The 20,668-nt window shown below is 53.0% G+C and overlaps 2 protein-coding genes across 2 annotated transcripts; one reads left to right on the plus strand and one right to left on the minus strand.

Annotated features, from left to right (window-relative positions):
- Positions 1 to 7,483: 7,483 nt before the first annotated feature.
- Positions 7,484 to 12,288, plus strand: PPP1R14A (protein phosphatase 1 regulatory inhibitor subunit 14A). The gene is made up of 4 exons (XM_075537338.1): positions 7,484 to 7,743; positions 9,748 to 9,828; positions 10,737 to 10,769; positions 11,786 to 12,288. Exons 1-4 carry the CDS (start codon positions 7,543 to 7,545, stop codon positions 11,924 to 11,926), a joined length of 456 nt encoding a protein of 151 aa, XP_075393453.1. The 5' UTR covers positions 7,484 to 7,542; the 3' UTR covers positions 11,927 to 12,288.
- Positions 12,289 to 18,252: 5,964 nt separating this feature from the next.
- Positions 18,253 to 19,632, minus strand: LOC142431646 (small ribosomal subunit protein eS4, X isoform-like). The gene is made up of 2 exons (XM_075536660.1): positions 19,585 to 19,632; positions 18,253 to 19,034 (listed from the first exon to the last, which is right to left on the minus strand). Exons 1-2 carry the CDS (start codon positions 19,630 to 19,632, stop codon positions 18,393 to 18,395), a joined length of 690 nt encoding a protein of 229 aa, XP_075392775.1. The 3' UTR covers positions 18,253 to 18,392.
- Between the last annotated feature and the right edge of the window lie 1,036 nt (positions 19,633 to 20,668).

Genomic DNA, 20,668 nt, shown 5'->3' on the forward strand with positions numbered 1-20,668 from the left:
GGCCGATACCTATCTATAGAGTCCTCTTCAGGCAACACATGCAATGATGCCAAATGCAGGACGATCACAGGCCAGTGGGTGGGAAGTCTTGTGGATCCAGTGGCTTTGTAAGCATCTTGGCGCTGGCAGGGGTCTCCGTGTGGCTCCTCCAGCTCCAGGGCTCTAGCGGAGCTCCATGTGTCTTGTCAGCTGCAATGTCTCCCAGGGAGTGAGTCTGTGTCCCGCCTCCAGAGAGCTATTTATCCCCAGAACCTCCATATGAGGTCATCCAGCTGCGACCTGATTCACAGGCTAAACTCCACCCCTACACTCTTAATCCTCTCAAACTGACTCTAGATTATGTAACTACCACAGACATCTACCAACCGCACTGGACAATGCACCCCTTTTTATCTGCAATTGGGGCGAAGCACTCCCACTCCCCTCCTTTGGTCTCCCACTGGTTGGAAAACCCCACCAATAAAATGAGAAAATGATACATAGTGTTAGGAGGTGGTAAGGGTTAGGGGCAAAAGAGAGCCGGACAAGGGCCATGAGGATGGCAATACGAAATTCAGTGGTCAGGAAGAACCTCTCTGAACAGCTGGCATTTGAAGGAGAAGAAGGACTGGAGGAGCCCTATTGATACCATTATAGGAGCTGAGGCTCCCAGCAGAAGGAAGAGCCAGTGCAAAGGCCCTGGGGCAATGAGGAGCAGTGGACAGAGTTTTTGTCGGGCCGCTTTATAGAGCTATGATTCATGCCGTGTTCACGCCCATTTGAAGTATGGCATTTAATGTTTTGAGTACGTTCACAGAGTTGGGCAGCCCTCAGGACGATCTAGTTCCAGAACAATTCCATCATCCCCTAAAGAAATCCTGTCCCCATTAGCAGTCATGCCCATTTCCCTCAATTTCCTTAGACCAAAAATAGCCCAACTCTCAAACTCACTGCCCTTGAGTCAATTCCAGCCCCCAACGACCCTATAGTGCAGTGCAGGGCAGGGCAGGGCAGAACTACCCCTCTGGATTTCCAAGAGAGTGTAGCTCTTTCTGGAAGTAGGTAGAAAGCCTCATCCTTTTCCCATAAAGCTGCTGATGGTTTCAAACTGCTGACCATGCAGTTAACAGCCCAGTGCACAACCACTACGCCACCAGGGTTCCTTCCTTAGCCCTAAACAACCAGCTTTCTAGCTGTGTGGGTGTGCCCGTTCTGCACATTCCATAGAGCTGGAGTTGTACAGTGGGTGGAGTTGGGCCTTTGCCTGCCTTAAAGGGGCATCTGTTCCTTATGATATTGTAGAGTTATATTCCATGTGTGGAGATCACACATTTTCCCCATTCATTCATCAGTTGATGGACATTTGGGTTGTTCCACTTTGCCTGCCGTGAACATTTGTATACCATTTTTTACGGGAACATATGCTTTCCCATTTGGGGTGTAGGTTAACTCACTGCCCTCGAGCCGATGCCAACTCACAGAAAATCTATGGAACAGGTTAGAGCTGCCCTTGTGGGTTTCCCAGACTTGGGAGGTGTATATACCTAATGGAGCCCTGGTGGCTGCTAATCACAAGGTCAGCAGTTCAAAGCTACCAGTTGCTCTGGTGGAAGAAGATGAGGCTGTCTGCTCCCACTTAAAAAAAAGAAGTATAGCCTTTGTGGTAGTTGCATACTCTGTTGTCAATTTGAGACGTAAGAGTGGAGTTTAGCCTGTCAATCAAGTTGCAGCTTGATGACTGCATTTGGAAGTGCTACAGAGATATGTAGCTCTCTGGAGGCGGGACACACTCACTCCCTGCGAGACAGTCCTGCGAACAAGACACAGAGAGATATGCTAGAGCCCTGGAGCTGAAGGAGCCACATGGAGACCCCTGTCAGTGCTGAGATGCTGCCACTGAATCCACAAGACTATCCACCCACTGGCCTGTGATCTTCCTCCATTCAGTGTTATTGCATGTGTTTCATGAGTCTGAAGAGGAATTTACAGATTTAGACATATGGACTAATATTGGACTGAAAAAGGAGCCCTGGAGGTTTAGTGGTTATGCCACTGGGCTGGGCTGTGATCCACATGGTCAAAACCACCAGCAGCCCAGAGGGAGAATGTGCTAGTTACATACTCTGGTGTCAATTTGAGAGGATTAAGAGTGAAGGGGTGGAATTTAGCCTGATGACCTCATTTGGAGGCACTAAGGAGACAAATAGCTCACTGATGGCTGGACACACGTTCACTCCCTGGAAGACATTACAGCTGACAAGACCCATGGAGCTACATTAGTGCCCTGGAGCTGAAGGAGCTACGTGGAAACCCCTGCCAGTGCTGAGATGCTTACAACACCACTGGATCCACAAGACTTCCCACCAACTGGCCGGTGATCTTCCTGCATTCATCATCATTGCATGTGTTGCATGGGTCCAAAGAGGACTTTATAGACTGGTATCAGACATATTGGACTTTCAGACTTGATCTGGGCCGGGCCGGGATGTTTTCTCACCATTCTATTGCTCTTGTATATAAAGCTCTTTCTTATGCACACATGAGTGTCTATGAATTAGTTTCTCTAGTCCACCCGGACTCACACAGCCTCGGAAACCCACAGAAACATGTTTACTCGGTCCTCAAAGGGCTCTGTAAGTTGGCGTGAACTCAATAGCAAGGGGCCTGTGTTTGGGGTCTATAATGTATAGGGTGGAACTGCCCTAGAAGGTTTCTGAAGTTGTAACTCTTTGCTGCAGCGGATTGTATGGAAGCACATCTTTCTTCTACTGAGTGGCTGATGAATGTGAACTGCCAACCTTTTGGTCAACAGCCAGTGTGGAACCACTGAGCATCCTTAGCTCAGCTTCCTGCCACCTCCAGAGTTCCTTAAGATTATGCTCAAAGCAAACCAACCCACTACCATCATGTTGCTAGGGACCCTACAGGAGAAGGCGGGACTGCTCTGGAGGATTTCTGAGTCTGTCAATCTTGACAGGAGCCGACCGCTTCATCCTTCTCCTGAGGAACAGCTTGTGGGGTCAGACCACTGACTTTTCAGGTAGCAGCCCAAGGCTTAAACGCATGGTGCCATGACAGCGCATTGATAATTGCCTTAATCCGCTGCCATTAAGTTGATTGTAGCTCATTAAAACAAAAGAAAATACATACACACAATTCCAAACACTGACACCCAGTCCATTCCAAATTAGAGCACCCTGTGGAACTGAGTAGAATTTCCCCTGTGAGTTTTCAAGACCACATAATATTTTATAGGAGTAAACAAACCTCCCCCTTCTCTCGAACCAGCTGGGAGTTTCAAACCACTAACGTGGAACCCACAACGCCCACTACACCACTAGCACTCCAAAAGCCTCATCTTTCTCCCTCAGAGCCTGGTTTCGACCTGCTGACTTGTGGCTAGCAGCCCAACTTGTGACCCACTGCGCCACCAGAAGCCAGTCCCAACCATAGCAATTAAATCTCATCTTTCTTCTGCAGAGTGGCTGGTGGGCTCGAACTGCTGACACAGTGGGTAGCAGCCCACAGTCTAATCCACAGCTCTACCAGGATGCTTTTAGACTAGAGTGCTCTCACAACACCAAATCCCAAACACATTGCCAAGCCGATGCTGACCCCACTGTGGGTTTCAGAGACTGTAAGACTGTAACAGTTTATGGGAGTAGAAAGCCCAGTCTTTCTCTATATTAGTCTGCGTTGCCTAGAGAAACACATTCATAGACACTCATATGTTTATAAAAAAACAGCGGAGCGTCACGGGCTCTGGACGGGCCTGGAGCCTGAGGGGGAAAGAAAAAAAAAGAAACAGCTTTATATATGGGAGCAGTTGAATATTGAAAAACATCCCCAGCTCAGTCCAGGTCAAGTCCATAAGTCTGATTAGCCCAGATGTCCGATACCAGTCTATAAAGTCCGCTTCAGACTCACGCAACACATGCAATGATGCTGAATGCAGGAAGATCACAGGCCAGTTGGTGGGAAGTCTTGTGAATACAGTAGCATTGTAAGCATCTCAGCGCTGGCAGGGGTCTCTATGTGACTCCTCCAGCTCCGGGGCTCTAGCATAGCTCTATGTGTCTTGTCAGCTGTAATGTCTCCCAGGGAGTGAATGTGTGTCTAGCCATCAGCGAGCTATTTATTTTCTTAGCACCTCTAAATGAGGTCATCAAGCGGCGACTTGAGTGACAGGCTAAACTCCACCCCTTCACTCTTAATTCTCTCAAATTGACACCAGAGTATGTAACTAGCACATTCTCCCTCTGGGCTGCTGGTGGTTTTGACCATGTGGATCCCAGCCCAGCCCAGTGGCATCACCCTGGTGGCTAGGCCACCAGGGCTCCTTTATAATGAGTTCAGTAGGCGTGAAATTATTTCCTGTAGTTTTGATTGCGTTTTGGTGATGGTAAATGGTGTGTGCATCTCTTCATAGGCTATTGGTCCTCCTTGGGCCCTTTGCCACTTTTAATTGTGCTACTTGTCTCGTGTTACTGAGCTGAGTGATGGGCTCAAACACAACAGCTGTGAGACTGACACGGGACCGGGTAGGGTTTCTCTCTGGTGTATAGGGAGCGGTGATGAGGCGGAGGGGCCGCGCTCAGAGGTATCACATGTAAAACGTGTCTCCAGTCTGTGGCTTGTCGTTTCACTTTCTCATGAGTGTCTCTTGAAGGCTAAACAAACAAATTCAAAAACCAAATTCACTGCCATCGAGTTGATTCCTACTCAGTGAACCAGGAGGACAGGATAGAGCTGCCCCTGCTAATTTCTGAGGCGGTAACTCTGTACAGGAGTAGAAAGCCCCATCTTTCTCCCGAGGAGGGTTGGTGGTTTTGAACTACTGGCTTTTCTGGTAGCAACCTGATGCATAACCAACAAATAGGCTACCACCAGGGCTCCAACATTTAAAAAAATCATTTTATTGGGGGTTTGTACAAGTCTTATCACAATCCACGCATCCATCCATTGTGTCAAGCACCTTTGTACACCTGTTGCCATCATCATTCTGAAAACAGGTTCTTTCTCCTTGAGCCCTGGCATCAGCTCATTTTTCCCCTCCCTCCCTCACAAACCCTGAATAATTTATAAAGTATTATTTTGTCATGTCTTACAGTGTCTGATGTCTCCCTTCATCTACTTTTCTGTTGTCTGTCCCCCAGGGAGGGGCCTATAGGTAGATCATTGTGATCAGTTCCCCCCTTCCTCCCCACCTTCCCTTTCCCCTCCTGGTATCGCTACTTGAGGCTCCAACTCTTGAAGCACAGATGTTTTTAATTTCTATGAATTTCTCTGTTGTTCAGATTTGTGATCTCTATGCTTTTCTAAGGAGCCTTAGTGGCATGGTGGATTCTGAGTGGGGCTGCTAACCACGAGGTCAGCAGTTTGAAACCACCAGCAGCGCTGCAGGTGAAAGATGAGGCTTTCTACTCCGGTAAAGAGCATTCATCTCGGAAACCCACAGGGGGCAGTTCTACACTGTCCTATAGGGAATCGATGGCAGTGAGTTTGGTCGTGTAATACCTGTGAAACGTACGCCTAATGACAGACCATTTGAAACAGGGGGACAGAGCCAAGTGTAAGTTTTAAAGTATCATCCCTGGTGCTCGTACAAGGACGATGAGATGGCATCGGACCTCCTCTATCTTCACGCAGAGGAAGGGGCAAGACCACGAGCCCCCCAATTCCCACACCAACCGTTCCTGCCACGGCACTCTCGGCTTCTCTGCTGGGCTCAGTATTGGTCTCTCAATTCGCAGACCAGGCTCAGTTAGGGGTGTGACTGGGGCGATTACAGATTATAATTCAGGAATGGGTTCAACTTAAAAGTCACGAGAAGCACTCCGGACACAGCCCTTCATCAGGACAGCGTCTTCTCGCCCTCTGCCACCGGCCCTGCCAAGAGCCTTCTCTCTCACACAAGCGGTACAGCTCGGAGCTCCATGCTGACCAGCCCCATGGTGGCAGCCTTCCAGCCAGCTCTGCCTTCTGGTGCCATTCTTGTTGTAACCACTGCCCTAGCGTCTCTCGATGACTTCCAACTTCAGCCTCTCCTGTCTTCCTCTCACCTCCTCCCTTTAAGACCAGAAAAACTCACCAACCACCTCGTTAGGATTCTATACACCTTATTTGCATGTACCTACCTCGGAGAAGGGCATCATGCTTGGTCCAGTGGAGGGACAGCATCAAAGAAGCAGTCCCTGGATGAGATGGATGGACACAGTGGCTGCAACAATAGGCTCAAGTATAGGAACAATGCGAGGATGGCACGGGACGGGCAGTGTCTTGTTCTGTTGTGCACAGGGCCACCATGGGTTGGACCTGACCCGATGGCACCTCACGACCACCACCACCACCACGTCACCATCGGTGCACTGAACTCCGGTGCTGGCAGAGAGAATGGAACGTCCCGTGGACCGCCGGAAGAAGAACCGGATCGGTCTTGGCAGAAGTACAGCCAGAATGCTCCTTAGAAGCGCGGATGGCGAGACTTTGTCTCATGCACTTTGGACATGTTGTCAGAGGAGGAGACATCAAGCAGCTGTCCCTGGAGAAGGGCATCACGGAGATGGATTGCCACGGTGATTGCCACAACGGGCTGCAACGTAACAATGACCTTGACCGTGAGCATGGTGTTTCCTTCTGGTTGCATATGGTTGCTGTGAGTTAGAAAGGACTTGACAACACCTAGCAGCACAAGGGCCCCCAACCCAAATACCAACTCCCTGCCCTAGAGTCGACCCTGGCTTGTACAGAGACCCTATAGGACAGGGTAGAGCTGCACCTGTGAATTTTCCACACGGCCACTCTTTACAAGAATAGAAAGCTCTGTCTTTCTCCTGAGGAGCAGCTGGTGGTTTTGAACGGCCGACCTTGTGGTTAGCAGCCCATCACCGCATAGCCACTAGGCCAGCAGGGCTCCTCCCGACCCTATGACAGATTGCACTTATTCATTACGTTTCCTATGGGCCTCTCCCGCAAGCCTATCTACCCCCTGAGTACGGAGTCGTGGACTCTGTTCACTGCTGATCCCCGGAGTCTAGAACAGCGCCGGGTACTCAGGGGGCGCTCCCCGCACATTTGCTGCAGAGAGTGGGTGAAGCAATGAGTGCGTGAATGCGTGAATGGAGGGCGGCCTGGCTGCGTGAAAGTAAAGGAGAACCGGGGCTCGACTTCCCTTTCCACGAACGCGGCGCGGGCTCGGGTGCAGGCGCTGTGGCCGCCAGAGGGCAGGGCCGGCCTGGTCCCCAGGAGGCTGTCCCGGCACCCCGCCCCTCGGGATCCAGGGCGCTAGAGCCCCCGACGCGGCCACCCGGTTTGGGGCTCTCAGCCACCCCACCCCCCGCCTCTTCCAGAAAGGGCTACCGCTGCGGGCTCTTTTGTTGCCCCGCGAGCGCGCTCCGGGCTGCAGCGGGGAAACTGAGTCCGGGCGCGGCCGGGGCGGGGCGGGTCCAGCGGAGAGCGCGAGCCCCCGCCCCCGGCCGGCCGGCCCCGCCCCGGCCCATAAGAGGCCCCGGGGGCGCGGGAGCGAGGCGCACAGCGCGGCGGCGGGCGCGGGCCAGGTCCGCGATGGCAGCGCAGCGGCTGGGCAAGCGGGTGCTGAGCAAGCTTCAGCCCCCGTCGCGGGCACGAGGGCCGGGGGGCAGCCCCGGGGGGCTGCAGAAGCGGCACGCCCGGGTCACCGTCAAGTACGACCGGCGGGAGCTGCAGCGGCGGCTGGACGTGGAGAAGTGGATCGACGGGCGCTTGGAGGAGCTATATCGAGGCCGGGTGAGGCGGGCCGGCAGCCCTGGGGAGCTGGGGGGGTGGTTCTGGGCCGGTCGACCCCCTTGACCTGACACCTTACCCTCTCGGTGTGTGTGTGTGTGGGGAGGGGAGGCTACTGGGAGGGGGGGTGGCTGGATGCACGTGGAGCCTGATGCCCACAAGAGGACACTCTTCTGCGCGGCTGTGTACACTCCGTGACATTCTTGGTGGACAGATATGTATACAGACACTTGAAAGGCCAACGGGGTTGAAGAGGCAAGATTGAGGAGCCTAAGCGGCCATATCTGGAGAGAGGGTGGGGGAGGGGGCCGTTTTAAAAGCCAAACATAGACATGGTGACAGTGGGGATACAGCCGCGACCTGAGAGGCACAGCCAAGAAGCAGCAGCCACAAGGGCAGGGGCTACAACGCACTTCCAGACGCTGCATCCACACACAGACCACAGAGCAACATATTACAGCCTCCCCCACACACACCAGCACCGGCCACGAGACACAGCCCCCAAGGAGTCAAGGTTGGACCAGTCCCAGATACACCTGGACAAGCAACAGGGGCGCACAGACAGAAACAGCCTTGGCAGCCACCTGACACAACCCACAACCAGCCATCCCCATCCCCCCACCCCCGCCTTCCAGACTGTAGCCACACCCAGACCCCATGACCGAAGCCACAGCCACTGGTAGACCCAACCCAACAGCCAGAAGCCCCAGGAGCTGAAGGTGGGCCCACGCCGTGGTTATCAGCGGCTGCCCAGTCAGGTGGGCTCCCACCAAGAGCGACCCTGCGTCCCACAGAACGAAACCCTGCTGGGTCCTGTGCCCCTCTCACCACCACCATCGTTGCTGCGTTTGAGCCCATTGTTCTGCCCACTGGGCCAGTCTCCCCCGTCGAGGGTCTCCCTCTTTCCGCTGACCCTCTCCACAGGCAAGTTTGCAAAGGCAGGCCCAATCACTGCCCGAGGGCATGCGCTGCAGGCATGCACCCGGCTCCCTGCCCCTACCAGCAGGCCACAGACAGACCCCGGGTACACCGGCTGCCCTTGGAAGCCAGACCTAGTGCAGCGCAGAAGTGTGACGGCCATAGCTGGGTAGGGACGCGCAGGACACACGCCCTTCTCCTAGAACTGCCAAGACTGGAAAACTCTATGGGAGTAGACAGCCTTTCGCTCCCAGGAAGCGGCTGGTGGTTTTGAACTACCGAGCAACACTCTTATGTCTGTCCAAACCTCTGTCATCAGCCCCCTAGACCAGCCAGCAGCCTGGAGCCTAAGAGTCAGCAGCGGGTATGTTAGGGCTTTGGAACCTCTGGGAATCTTTCACTCACGCGGGCAGCTGGGGCCTGTCCTCTGACAGCCCACGTTTGGGTCACTGCCCTGAGAAGTCATTTACTGGGAGACCCGCCCCCTCTTGGCGGCCTGATATTTGGCTCGAAACTCCTGCCAAATGCCCCACCTTGGGGTCCTCCTAGGTCATTATCTGGGGCTGCCAGCTCTCCCGGTGGCCTATAGACCTAAGGGCCAGCCAGAGCCATGCCTGTCCCTGGGGGTGAAGGGGGTCTCCCCAGCAGGCTCCAGCCTGCCTGCTTTCCCTCCCAGCGGCACCTAGCCCTTAGACTTCTCCTTGAAAGGGCAGAGCCAGCCCCTCTCCTGAATCCCAGAAGATGACATTCCAAGACTGGACCAGGCCTGTTTCCCACTGTGGGAACTGGGGCCAAGAGGAGGCTCGTGCCAGCCGCCAGGCTTCTGGGGCCCAGGGGCCTAGACATCCAGGCTGGCACAGGCCCCCAGGGCCTCCTCTAGCCCATCTGTCACCCCTCCCCCATCCCCAGATGTCCCACCATGGTGGCGCTGTCCCCGACTGCCACGTTGTGGCTCCAGAACTGGTCAGCTGGGTTGGGGTTGGAGGATGGGGGTGGGGGGGGGGCGGAACCGGGGCAGGATTCTTCCAAAACCTGGGACAGAACCGGGAGGGGAAGACGGACCCTGACTGGCCCCCTTCCCCACCTTAGGAAGCCGACATGCCCGACGAAGTCAACATTGATGACTTGCTGGAATTGGAGAATGAAGAGGATAGAAGCCGGAAAATCCAGGTAGGGAGGGAGGTTGGGGTGGGGGGGTGCCCCTAAGGTATTCCACAAAGGTGGGCTTTCCACTCCCCGAAAGAGTGGCGACCTCAGAACCTCAGAGAGCAGGGTCGCCGTGAGTCAGCACAGATGGCCGTGACAGTGGGTTTTGTTCTTTAAATGCAAACACAGCTAGCGTGGAGGTGAATGTGCTGTTGGACACCGCGCAGTCGCTGTGCACCTGCGGTCTCCTTCCCCCCTCCTCAAATACCTTGGAGGACCAGCCATTGTCTCCATGTTGCAGATGAGGAACATGAAACTCCCAAACCGAACCTTGGGCCATGCAGTTGGTCCGACTCAGTGACCGTATGGGACAGAGTAGAGCTGCCCTTCGGTCTGGAGGCTGTTAGTCATTCACCGCATTTCACCCCCACAGAGCCCTGTGAGGCCCGGCTGTTATTTACCTCCATTTTCTAGAAGAGAGGAATGGGCTCAGAGAGGCTTCGTCCCTCGCTCAGGGACACACACACACACACACACACACACACACACACACACACGTCATCTGCTCCCAGCATCTGTGCTCTCCAGAAGTTGGAAATGCTTTGTGGCTCTCCCAGCTCTTCTCTGGGCGACGGTGCCTGGTGTCTCCTCTTTGTCCCGCCCCAAACCCAAAGCCCACCAGCCCAGTGCCCATTCGTGGCGACCCTGTAGGGACAGAGCGGAAGAGCTCCCTGGGATTCTGAGACTGAACCTTCGAAGCAGCGGTGGAGAGCCACGTCTCTCTCCCTCTGAGCCCCTTGCCAGGGAGCCAGGTGGGAGGTCCATTCTGGAGTCTGACCTCCATGTGTCTTGCTGTGCCGGGCTTTATTGGGAAGGAGGAGGGGGGGGGAGGGAAGTGGTTGTTTACTGTTTTGTTTTGTTTGGGTGTTTAGGGACTGCTGAAGGCCTGCAAGAACCCCACAGAGGTAAGCCTTTGCTTCACTGCCTGCCACCCCCTGACTGATGGGGGCGAGGAGGGCTGGGACATGGCCTGTGGGGAGGAAGAGTTGGCCACGCCCAGGGGACAGGCAGGCAGAGGAAACCCTGGGGAGCCCCTCCCCCTGCCCTTCTCTGGCCTGTGTTGTCCTTTGTCTTCCTCATCCCTTGTCTCTCCTCTGTCCCCATCTGCCATTGGGACTCCATTATCCCCCCACCCCCCCCCGGAAACCTAGGCGCTATCCCATCTGTGCCCATCCCCGCCTCTCTGTGGGGCTCTGTCCTCAGGCCACACTCCACAGGCCCTGCCTCTCTCCCCGTGGCTGCCTCAGACCCGGGCGCTCTTCTTCCCACCTTCCAGCGAGGCCCCCATCCTTCCAGGCCCAGGCGCTGGGCAGCCTGCCCTTCCCCCTCCCACTTCCTTCCCTGCTTTAAAAGGGAAAAAAATTTGCGTTTCTCTGGCTAGGCTGCCTGAGGGACAGACGTCACCCTGTGTCTGTGTGTCTCCGGTTGTGTCCAGCAGCCGTCTCTGGGGACCCTCCTAGTGATCCATGTCTCCCTCTTGTCCCGTTCGTTGTTACTCCCTCTGTTTCAGTAGTCTTGATCTCTGGTTCTGGGTCTCTGTCTCTCCCAGCTCGCTTCCTCTCGCCCTGTCTATCTCGGTGTGCCTCTGCCCCTCTCCCACATCTCTCTCTCCCCTGTCTCTACCATCTCTTCCTCCCCTGCCTGTCTCTGCCAGCTAGCTCTTCTGTATCATCTCTCCATCTATCTCCCTCGCCTTTTCTCTCCCTGTGTCTCTGGCTCCCTCTGCCTCTTCCCGTGCCTCTTGTACCCCAAGCCCTTCCCTAGCCTCCCATCGCAGACCAGGAAGCGGGGGTGGGGGGTGGGGGGGTGTAGCTGACGGAGGGGCCCAGGCAGCGGGGCTGCTGAGCGGGGGCGGGGTGGGGCGGGCCGGGCCTGGGTGCCAGCGCCCCGCCCTCAACACGCCCCCCTACCCCGTGCCCAGGACTTCGTCCAGGAGCTGCTGGGGAAACTGCGCGGCCTCCACAAGCAGCGGGGCCTCGGGGGGCACCCCAGCCCCTCGGACGACTCGGACGCCCGCAGCCTGAGCCCGCACCCCGACCGCGCCCGGCCCGCGCCGCCCTGACCCCGCCGCGCGGGCTCTGTAGACCTTGTATATAACAGTTCTGCCACCGCCACACCGCCTGGCTCTTTTCCTCCTGCCGGCTCCCCCAGGCCCCCCACCCTGCTCCCCGCCGCCCCCCTGCAGGGCCCCTGGTGTCCCAGCACCCACAGCTGGCCCCGCCAGATGGACAGCCGCTCCTCGCCAGCCCGCGAGCATGAGAACAGCCCCTGCTGATCTGGCGCCTGGACTCACATCCTGTCCTCCCTGCCCCTGCGGACCCTGAGTGGGGGTGGGGTTCCTGACCCTGCAAAGTCCCTGGGTCAGGGCGAGGGCGCATGACCTCATACCTGACCTCTCAACACTACTAAACCTTTCACCCACTCCTGGAATGTACTGGGCATTCTGGGTCACAAGGAGATGGGGCTGCCTCTCAGCAGTGTGTGTGTGTGTGTGTGTGTGTGTGTGTGTGTGTGTGTGTGTGTGTGTGAGAGAGAGAGAGAGAGAGATTAGACACGGCGTCTTGAGTGTCCATGAGTGAGGACTGAGCTTGGGAGAGGAGGGATTGGCACTAGAGCTAGATCAGGGGCAATCTCAGATATTGGCTGGGCATCACCCAACCCAGATAAACCAAGCCACCAGCACACTCAGCTAGGTCAGGGGCACCCCTTAGTGAACTATGATTAGGCCTGCCCTGCCGGACACAGGGTGATCAGGAGGGCCCCAGGGGAGGGATGGAGACTGGGAAGTGAGCTGTGGCTATGCCCAAAGCTGTAGAACCAACCCCCTCAAACCAAAACCCACGCCTGCTGGTTTTGAACTGCCGACCTTGTGGTTAGCAGTCCAAGGTTTGCCCACCAGGCCTCCAGAATTTCAGTATTTTCACAACTGCTTTGCTTGTGCTGGTGGCCCCAGCTGTGCAGGTGAATGGATGGGGCTCTGGCTGTGTTTGCACACAGGGCCGGGGCAGGTTGGGGTGTCACCCCCAGGACAGATCACACCTCCCAATTTGCTTCTACTAACTGAAGTCAGAGTCCCTGACCCAGTGGGCCCCATCAGGATCTGGGCACCCATCCAGCCTGGTGGCAACAGAAGATGCCCTTGAAGGGGAGGAGTGGCCTGGAGCACCTAGGCCTGTCCAGACCCCAGGTGACCACGGTTCTGAGCAGACAGTCCTCAAGTGTCCCTTTCAGCTGCACAGACAGATGGGAAAGGAGGGGGCGTGTCCTTCCCAGCACTCCTGGCTGATCAACACCAGAGGCCTGGCTGTCGGGGAGAGAGCCCCGCCCACACCGCAGCCTGGACCTCCCCGAGTTGGTTCCTGGTTCCTCAGCTTTGAAGAGAGAGTGGGGTGTATCCAGAGGCTGGCTCAAAAGCCCTGGGTCTAGGAGTCAGAAGTAGGTTCTCTATTGATTTTTTTTAAAAGTTTATCATGATTCATGAATATGTTGAGTTCTTTATCGCATTGGGAATACACAGTGAAACATGCATCAACTCAGCAATTTCTACCTGAGTACTTTAGTGACGTCACAGTCTCCCAGTTGCCCAGCCGTTCTCTTCTACTAAGCCCCCCCTTTATCATACACTCACTACCCACAACCACGCCCCTCCCCGCTGTTCCCGTGGAATCTGTCCAGTTGCTGCTGTGGATCTGGTCTCCTACATCTTCAAAGAGCCTAAGGCATAAGGCAACCTTTTTCCACTGGTGGAGTTAAGCTCTGGCCAGGTGTTAGGAAGACTTCAGGGGAGATTTTTGGTTTCCCGTTTCAAGGTAGCTCGGAGCAACAGTTTCAGCGCAGACTCCCTGGCTCCAGAAAGTGTGGATTTCATGGAATTTGAAATTGTCTCCTCATTCCCCCCTTTTGAGGAGGATTCTTCTATGGATTCTGCTCTAAACATTCAGTGCTGGTAGCCAAGCACCCTCCAGTTCTGGTCTCGTAGCAAAGGGGACATCACACTTCCTCCTAATTCTCCTTTCTCTGTCGGTCCAGGAGCCAACAGAGCTCAGACCTTGCACCTTGGAGGCAGCAGGGGTTTGAGTCTTGGGTGTGCCATGTGTTGGGGGTGCTCTGTGCCACACTCTCTTTGCTGGGAGATGGGGCTTCACAGATTAGGAGGCTGAACACTGGATGAGCAAGGTTATTTGTTCAAGGTCACACGACTGGGATTCGGTGTCCCTGCACGTCAATCCCTGGCATTACTGCCCCAGAGCTGAGCCTAGGTAACACCTCTACCACAGTGTCCTTATGAACCATCTCTCCCCGCCAGTGACTCGATGGCAACTCACACGGCCACTACAGAGCAGGGTCGAACTGCCCCTGTGGGTTTCTGAGACTCACTCTTTATGGGAGTAGAAAGCCCTGTCTTCCTCCCGTGAAGCAGCTGGTGGTTTCAAACTGCTGGCCTGTGGTGAGCAGCCCACCATGTAAACATGACCCCACCAAGGCTCCTCCTTATAAATCATCGTGATTGTTCATCTTCAGCAGCAGGGGGAGGTTGACTAATTCATACTAAGGTGTTGGTGACTGCCATGGAGGAATTCCATCTAGAGGTCAGCTCAGCCTAAGTGAGAGCAAGCCTACAGCAGCACATCGGAGCCGGTAAGAGCCTGGTCCCCAGAGCTCACATTGCTGGACTCCAATGTCATCGATCCAACTTCCTGCCTCAGGGCTCCCTGGACCTCATCCATAAAATGATGATAGTTTTAGTACCTACTTCCTAGGGTTGATGGGGATGTTCAAATGAGTTACTATTTGTACTAGTGTCAGGCACATAAAAACTCATGAATGGTGTTACCAACCTTCTCACGGGGAGGAAGGAATGGCCATTGGCTCGGACATGGACCTTCTCTGGCCAGCCGCGATGCCTTAAGGAATGGTGATCCACAGGCCCTCGGAGGTGGAAGGGCCAGGGAACAGAATCCACTTGACCCCACACTCACCCCTCCCACCCAGCAGCCAGAGAGTGCCTTTTCTCACCCTCATCCCCACCTGCCTTTCCTTCTTCCTCATTTTCCTGGCAGGTTACCCGTCTGTTTCCCCTTTTTCCCACCCCACAGAGCACTGCTGGCTGTCTTGCTGGCTCCGGGAAGTCCTCTCCCACAGAGAGCCTTCACCACAGTCCTCCACGGCCTCTTAAAATAAAAGTCCCCAAATAAATATAAAAGCCAAATCCTTCCCTTAGGCACCCTGCTCCACCCCCAGGAACCATGGTGGCATCACAAGGTCAGCAGTTTGAAGCCGCCAGTCACACTCTGGGGCTACAGATGGGCCTTTCTACACCTGTGAACAGTTACAGCCTTGGGAACCCACAGGGGCAGCTGTACCCTGTCTGATAGGGTCACTGTGAGTCCGCTTGGACTCTGTCACAGGGATTGCTTTGCTGGGCCCTCACCCACGCTGGGGCCCTCCCTCACACCCCTTTTGTCTGCGTTCCCCTAGCTCTCCTCAGCTCAACCATCACTGAGTAGAATCTCAGAGGCCTCTTGGTGCACCTTGACCAAGGAGCCTCACCCTCACTGCCCTGTACCTTGACCTACGTTCACGATGGAAGTGATGGATTCGTTTATTATTATTATTGGTCTCTGCTCTCCTGCCTTCAGAATGCTGGCTCTGTGCCTCCCTTGGCAAATCCTAAATGCTGGCGAGCCCACAGCGTCTCGTGGGGAGGCCACGTGTGCAGAGAGCACCGCTATCCGGGAGGTTTCCATGATGGGCAGGTTCCGAAGCGGGATGCCCGGTCTGCCTTTCAGATCCCCTCTGCCGGTTGTCACCCGAGTGACTGTTTGTACCCTCCAGGGGCTCTTTGCCTGCCTCTGAGAGAATTCCTAAAGGCAGGAACAGGAGGGGTGGGGGAGCACTAGTAGCAAAGTGGTTACACATCCATAAGGTCAGCAGTTCAAGACCATCAGCCTGCTTTGTGAGAGATAGAGGGCTTTTACTCACGTAAAGAGACGAGCCAGTTTTGAGAATGATGATGGCAACAAATGGACAGATGTTCTTGACACAATGGATGTATGGATGGATTGTGATAAGAATTGTATGAGCCCCCAATAAAATGATTTTTTTTAAAAAGAGAGACAAGCCAGTCTGGGTGCAGTGTAGCAACGAGGAAACATACAACTTTCCTCCAGTTCGTTAATGCTTCTTTCCCCCCACCCCCAATTCTACCTTACAAATCTGATCCCAATTCTACCTTATAAATCTGGCTAGACCAGAGGATGTACAGTGGTACAGATAGGAACTGGAAACAGGGAATCCAGGGCAGATGATCCCTTCAATACCAGGAGGGTGGGGTAGAAAGGGGGGACCAATTACAAGGATATACATATAACCCCCTCCCTGGGTGAAGGGAGATATCGGACAGTGCAAGACATGACAAAATAATAATTTATAAATTATCGAGGGTTCATGAGGGAGGGGGGAGCTGGGAGGGTGGGGAAAATGAGCTGGTACAGGGCTCAAGTAGAAAGCAAATGTTTTGAGAATGGTGAGGGCAACAAATGTACAGATGTGCTTGACACAATGGATATATGTATGGATTGTGATAAGAGTTGTATGAGCCCCTAGTAAAATGATTAAATAAAATGATTTTTAAAAAGTTGTACGAGCCCCCAATAAAATGATAAAAAAAGACACTCTCAGGGGCAGTTCTACCCCCGCCCATGGGGTAGGTGCCCGCAGTGGTTAGAACAGGCCCCGGCACACAGTAGGTGCTTTCTGATACCAGCGCCCGCTGGCTGCCGCATTGCTACATTGTTGCTCCCTGTCCACCACTCTCCGGCAGACGCGGGGTCACAGCGCCCCCTCGCGGCGGCGCGAGTCAGACTACACGTAGCTGTGGGCTCCTGGGGCCGGATGGACGGACAGAGGACGGACAGCAGTGGTGACCCGCGGGCTTTCGTCCAATAGCAGCATCCACATCGCGCCCGCAGCTTTATCTGGAACCAATCAGTGCCAGACAGTTTGCGCGCTTACCGGCATTCACACTGGGCGGCGACATTGGAGGGCAGGAGGGCTTGGGCCGGGCGCGAGGAGTCCAGAACAGCACGGTGCCTAACCCTTGGCGCCACCAGGGAGTCCTGACCTGACCTGACCTTCCCTGGACAGCGAGGCAGGTCAGCAGTTTGAACTCACCTGCGCGGCGCCACTCCTGGGCTCGCGAACTTGCAGTCCTGAAAGCTCCCCGGGCAGGTCTACGTCCCATGAGGTCGCTGGGAGCCCAGCGCCTGGTGCCCTGGGTGCCCTGGGGTGGAAGGGGGGGCTGACTCCCTCCGCCAACAGCTGTCCGTTTGATCAGAGGTGCATGGTGCCCTGCCCTGTGAGGCTTCGGAAGAAACTTGACCAAGAGGGGGAAGACGTGGGTCAGGCTTTCAAATTCTCACCGATTCCAGACTTTCTGGTGTCACGGATTCTAGATAGATCCCTGAAATGATTGCCCTGAGATCAACTCTAAGCCAAAACTATCTCCCAAAATTCATCTGCCTCTAGTGAATTCTCTCTGACCATCCTTGAGGGATGGAGATAGCCTGGCTATCAGACAGAGAAGATTGTAAACTCGATTAGGACCGATGGAATTAGGTTAAAATGTGATACCTGACCATTTGAGCTCCCTTGTGAGCCATTTAAATTTTCTTTTAGTGTTTAATACTCCCTGCTTTTTTTCATGACAACCCCTCACCTGTTTATTTCGTTATTTTGAAAATAGTTTTATTGGCGCTATATTTCATGTACGGTTCACTTCAATTGTTCAAGCATATCATGAAGAGTTGTACAATCTTTGCCACCATCAATTTTAGAACATATTTTGTTATTGTAGTTGGTCTATCTATGTACAGATGTATGTGCATGTGTGTGCGCGCGCGTGTGTGTCTTCCGGTTTATGAAGTCTGGGAGGAGCGAAGTTATAGAGACAATAACTGAATTAGGGGCTTATTTGAGCATGGGGTGAGGGAGGGCGAGTTGGGGGGAGATTGGAGGGAAATGGGGAGGAAATAACGAATATAAGGAGAAAGAAAATGTTCTGGAAAGGTTTGGCGTGACGATTTCACAACCATTTTAATACAACTGAACTATGGGAGTGTATGACATGAACCATATGTCAATAAAACTATGAAAGAGGGAGGGAGGAGGAAAAAGAGCTGGTACCAAGGGCTCGATAGAAAGTAAATGTCTAGAAAATAATGATAGCAACATATGTACAAATGTGCTCGACACAATTGATCTATGAATTGTTATAGGAGCCCCCAATAAAATGATCTTTTAATTTAAAAATAAGAATAAAATAAACTTTTTTTTTGAGCATTTTATTTTTTAAAAATTTCTAAGTTTTATTGACATATAATTTGCATACCATACAATCCAATAGCTCAGTCAGAAGTCATTACGTCTTAAAATTATGCTAAAAAATTTTTTAAACGGGGGGGGGGGGAGGAGGGAGAGAAACTTTGTTATTGTAGAGATCTCTTCATTCACTCCGCCTAGAGATCATTTCACCCACTGCTCTGTTTGGCAGCCAGTCTCTTGTCTCTCTCTTCAGCAATGGTGAGGCGGATACCTTTTCCTCGGGGAAGAGAAATCCACGGTTTGTTGCCTTTTCCAATAACGAAAATGTTGGAAAGCCGGGTGGCAAAGCTATTGCCATTGGCATCTTTCACATGAACGACATCGAAAGAGCCAGGGTGTTTCTCTCTATTAGTGATCACGCCAATTCTTCCCAGGTTAGCACCTCCGGTCACCATGCACATGTTGCCTGTGTCGAACTTGATGAAATCAGTAATCTTTCCGGTCTCCAAATCAATCTGAACGGTGTCATTCACCTTGATGAGAGGATCAGGATAGCGGATGGTGCGAGCATCGTGAGTCACCAGGTGAGGGATTCCTTTTGTGCCCACAAAGATCTTCCTTACTTTGCACAACTTGTACTTCGCCTCCTCAGGTGTAATACGATGAACAGCAAAGCGACCCTTGGTGTCATAGATCAGACGGAAATTCTCTCCGGTCTTGTCAATGGCGATGACATCCATAAAACCAGCAGGGTAGGTTATATCAGTTCGGACTTTGCCATCAATTTTAATGAAGCGTTGCATGCAAATTTTTTTAACTTCATCTCCAGTCTGAGAGAATGTCTCCCACTGATCATTTTCTTAAGAAATAGACTTAAGTATGCTCTGACTGGAATAAACTATTTTTTAAAAACCCCAAACGATCTGATTTTTGCTTAAACCCAACACGTTGAAATTAACTGGTAACGAATATCCGCCTCCCTTTAAGGACCACCTGTATGGGACCAGACCCACAGCAGCAATTCCAAAGATCAGCCGGGAAATGTAGGGCGGTGGGCGGAGCTACATGAAAAAATCATCATCAGCGCCTCGGAAATATACATGCAGAAATTGTGTCATGGGCCGTACTGTGGATCTTCCCCACAACAAGGGGCCACTAAAATAAAAAATCAGCTTCCAAAATGTAATCACATTTTGCTATTACTGATATCAAGCTTCCCCTCCTACTGTCCCTTGCAGGGGTCCTCTAACTTTTTAAACAGGGGACCAGGTCACTATCCCTCAGACTCGTTGGAGGGCTGGACTGTAGTTTTTTGGGTTTTTTTTTTTAAAGATGAAAAAATTCTTATGTACACTGCACATATCTTATGTTGATGTAAAAAAAATGGGGCAAAAGCACCCGGCGGGCTGGATAAATGGCCTCGGTGGACTGTGGCCCGCTGGCCATAGTTTGAGGACCCCTGCTAGGGCAGGGTAGAGCTGAGCCTGGGATTTCTGAGACTAGAAAGCTCCATGGAAGTAGAAAGCCTCCTCTCTCTCCCACGGCGTGGCTGCTGGTTTTGAACTGCTGACTGCGGGCAACCCAGCGTGTAACCCACTACACCATCACCACTGCTCCTGGCCTCTGCTAACCCCATAATGGTCAATTAAAACACACAATTTTAAAATGCTGCTGCTCTTAATAGCACGACAAACTACAAAGTATTTAACAAGATAAGATGTCAATGGTAGAAATATGAAAATGGCAGTAAGTGACCCAAGAAACAGCAGCTTAAAGAAATGAGACTGCATTAGGATAACATAGCTCAGTATGATCCACACGTCCAGTCTCTTCAAATTAGCCAATAAAGTCATAGCCCTCCCAGGGACAGTTCCAGATGGACTTAAAAAATAATCTTATTGGGGGCTCGTACAATTCTTATCACAATCCATACATCCATTCATTGTGTCAAGCACATTTGTACATTTGTTGCCCTCATAATTCTCAAACCACTTGCCTTCTACTTGAGGCCTTAATATCAGCTCCTCATTTTCCCCTCTCCCTTCCCTCCCCACTCCCTCATGAACCCTTCATAATTCTAAATGATTATTATTTTTTCATATGTTACACTGTCTGACATCACCCCTCGCCCACTTCCCTGTTGTCCATCCCCCAGGGAGGAGGCTATACATAGATTCTTGTAATCAGTTCCCCTTTCCACCCCACATTCCCTCTACTCTCCAGGTGTCGACACTCTCACCACTGGTTCTGGAGCCATCATCTGCCCTGGATTCCCTGTGTTTCCAGTTCCTATCTGTACCAGTGTACATGCTCTGGTCTAGCCAGACTTGTAAGGTAAAATTGGGATCATGATAGTGGGGGTGAGGAAGCATTTAAGAACTAGAGGAAGGTTATGTGTTTCGTCGTTGCTACCCTGCATCCTGACTGGCTCATCTCCTCCCCACAACCCTTCAGTAAGGGGGTGTCCAGTTGCCTACCAATG

Source organism: Tenrec ecaudatus, chromosome 18 (genome assembly GCF_050624435.1).
Source record: "Tenrec ecaudatus isolate mTenEca1 chromosome 18, mTenEca1.hap1, whole genome shotgun sequence".
NCBI classification, from domain to species: domain Eukaryota; kingdom Metazoa; phylum Chordata; class Mammalia; order Afrosoricida; family Tenrecidae; genus Tenrec; species Tenrec ecaudatus.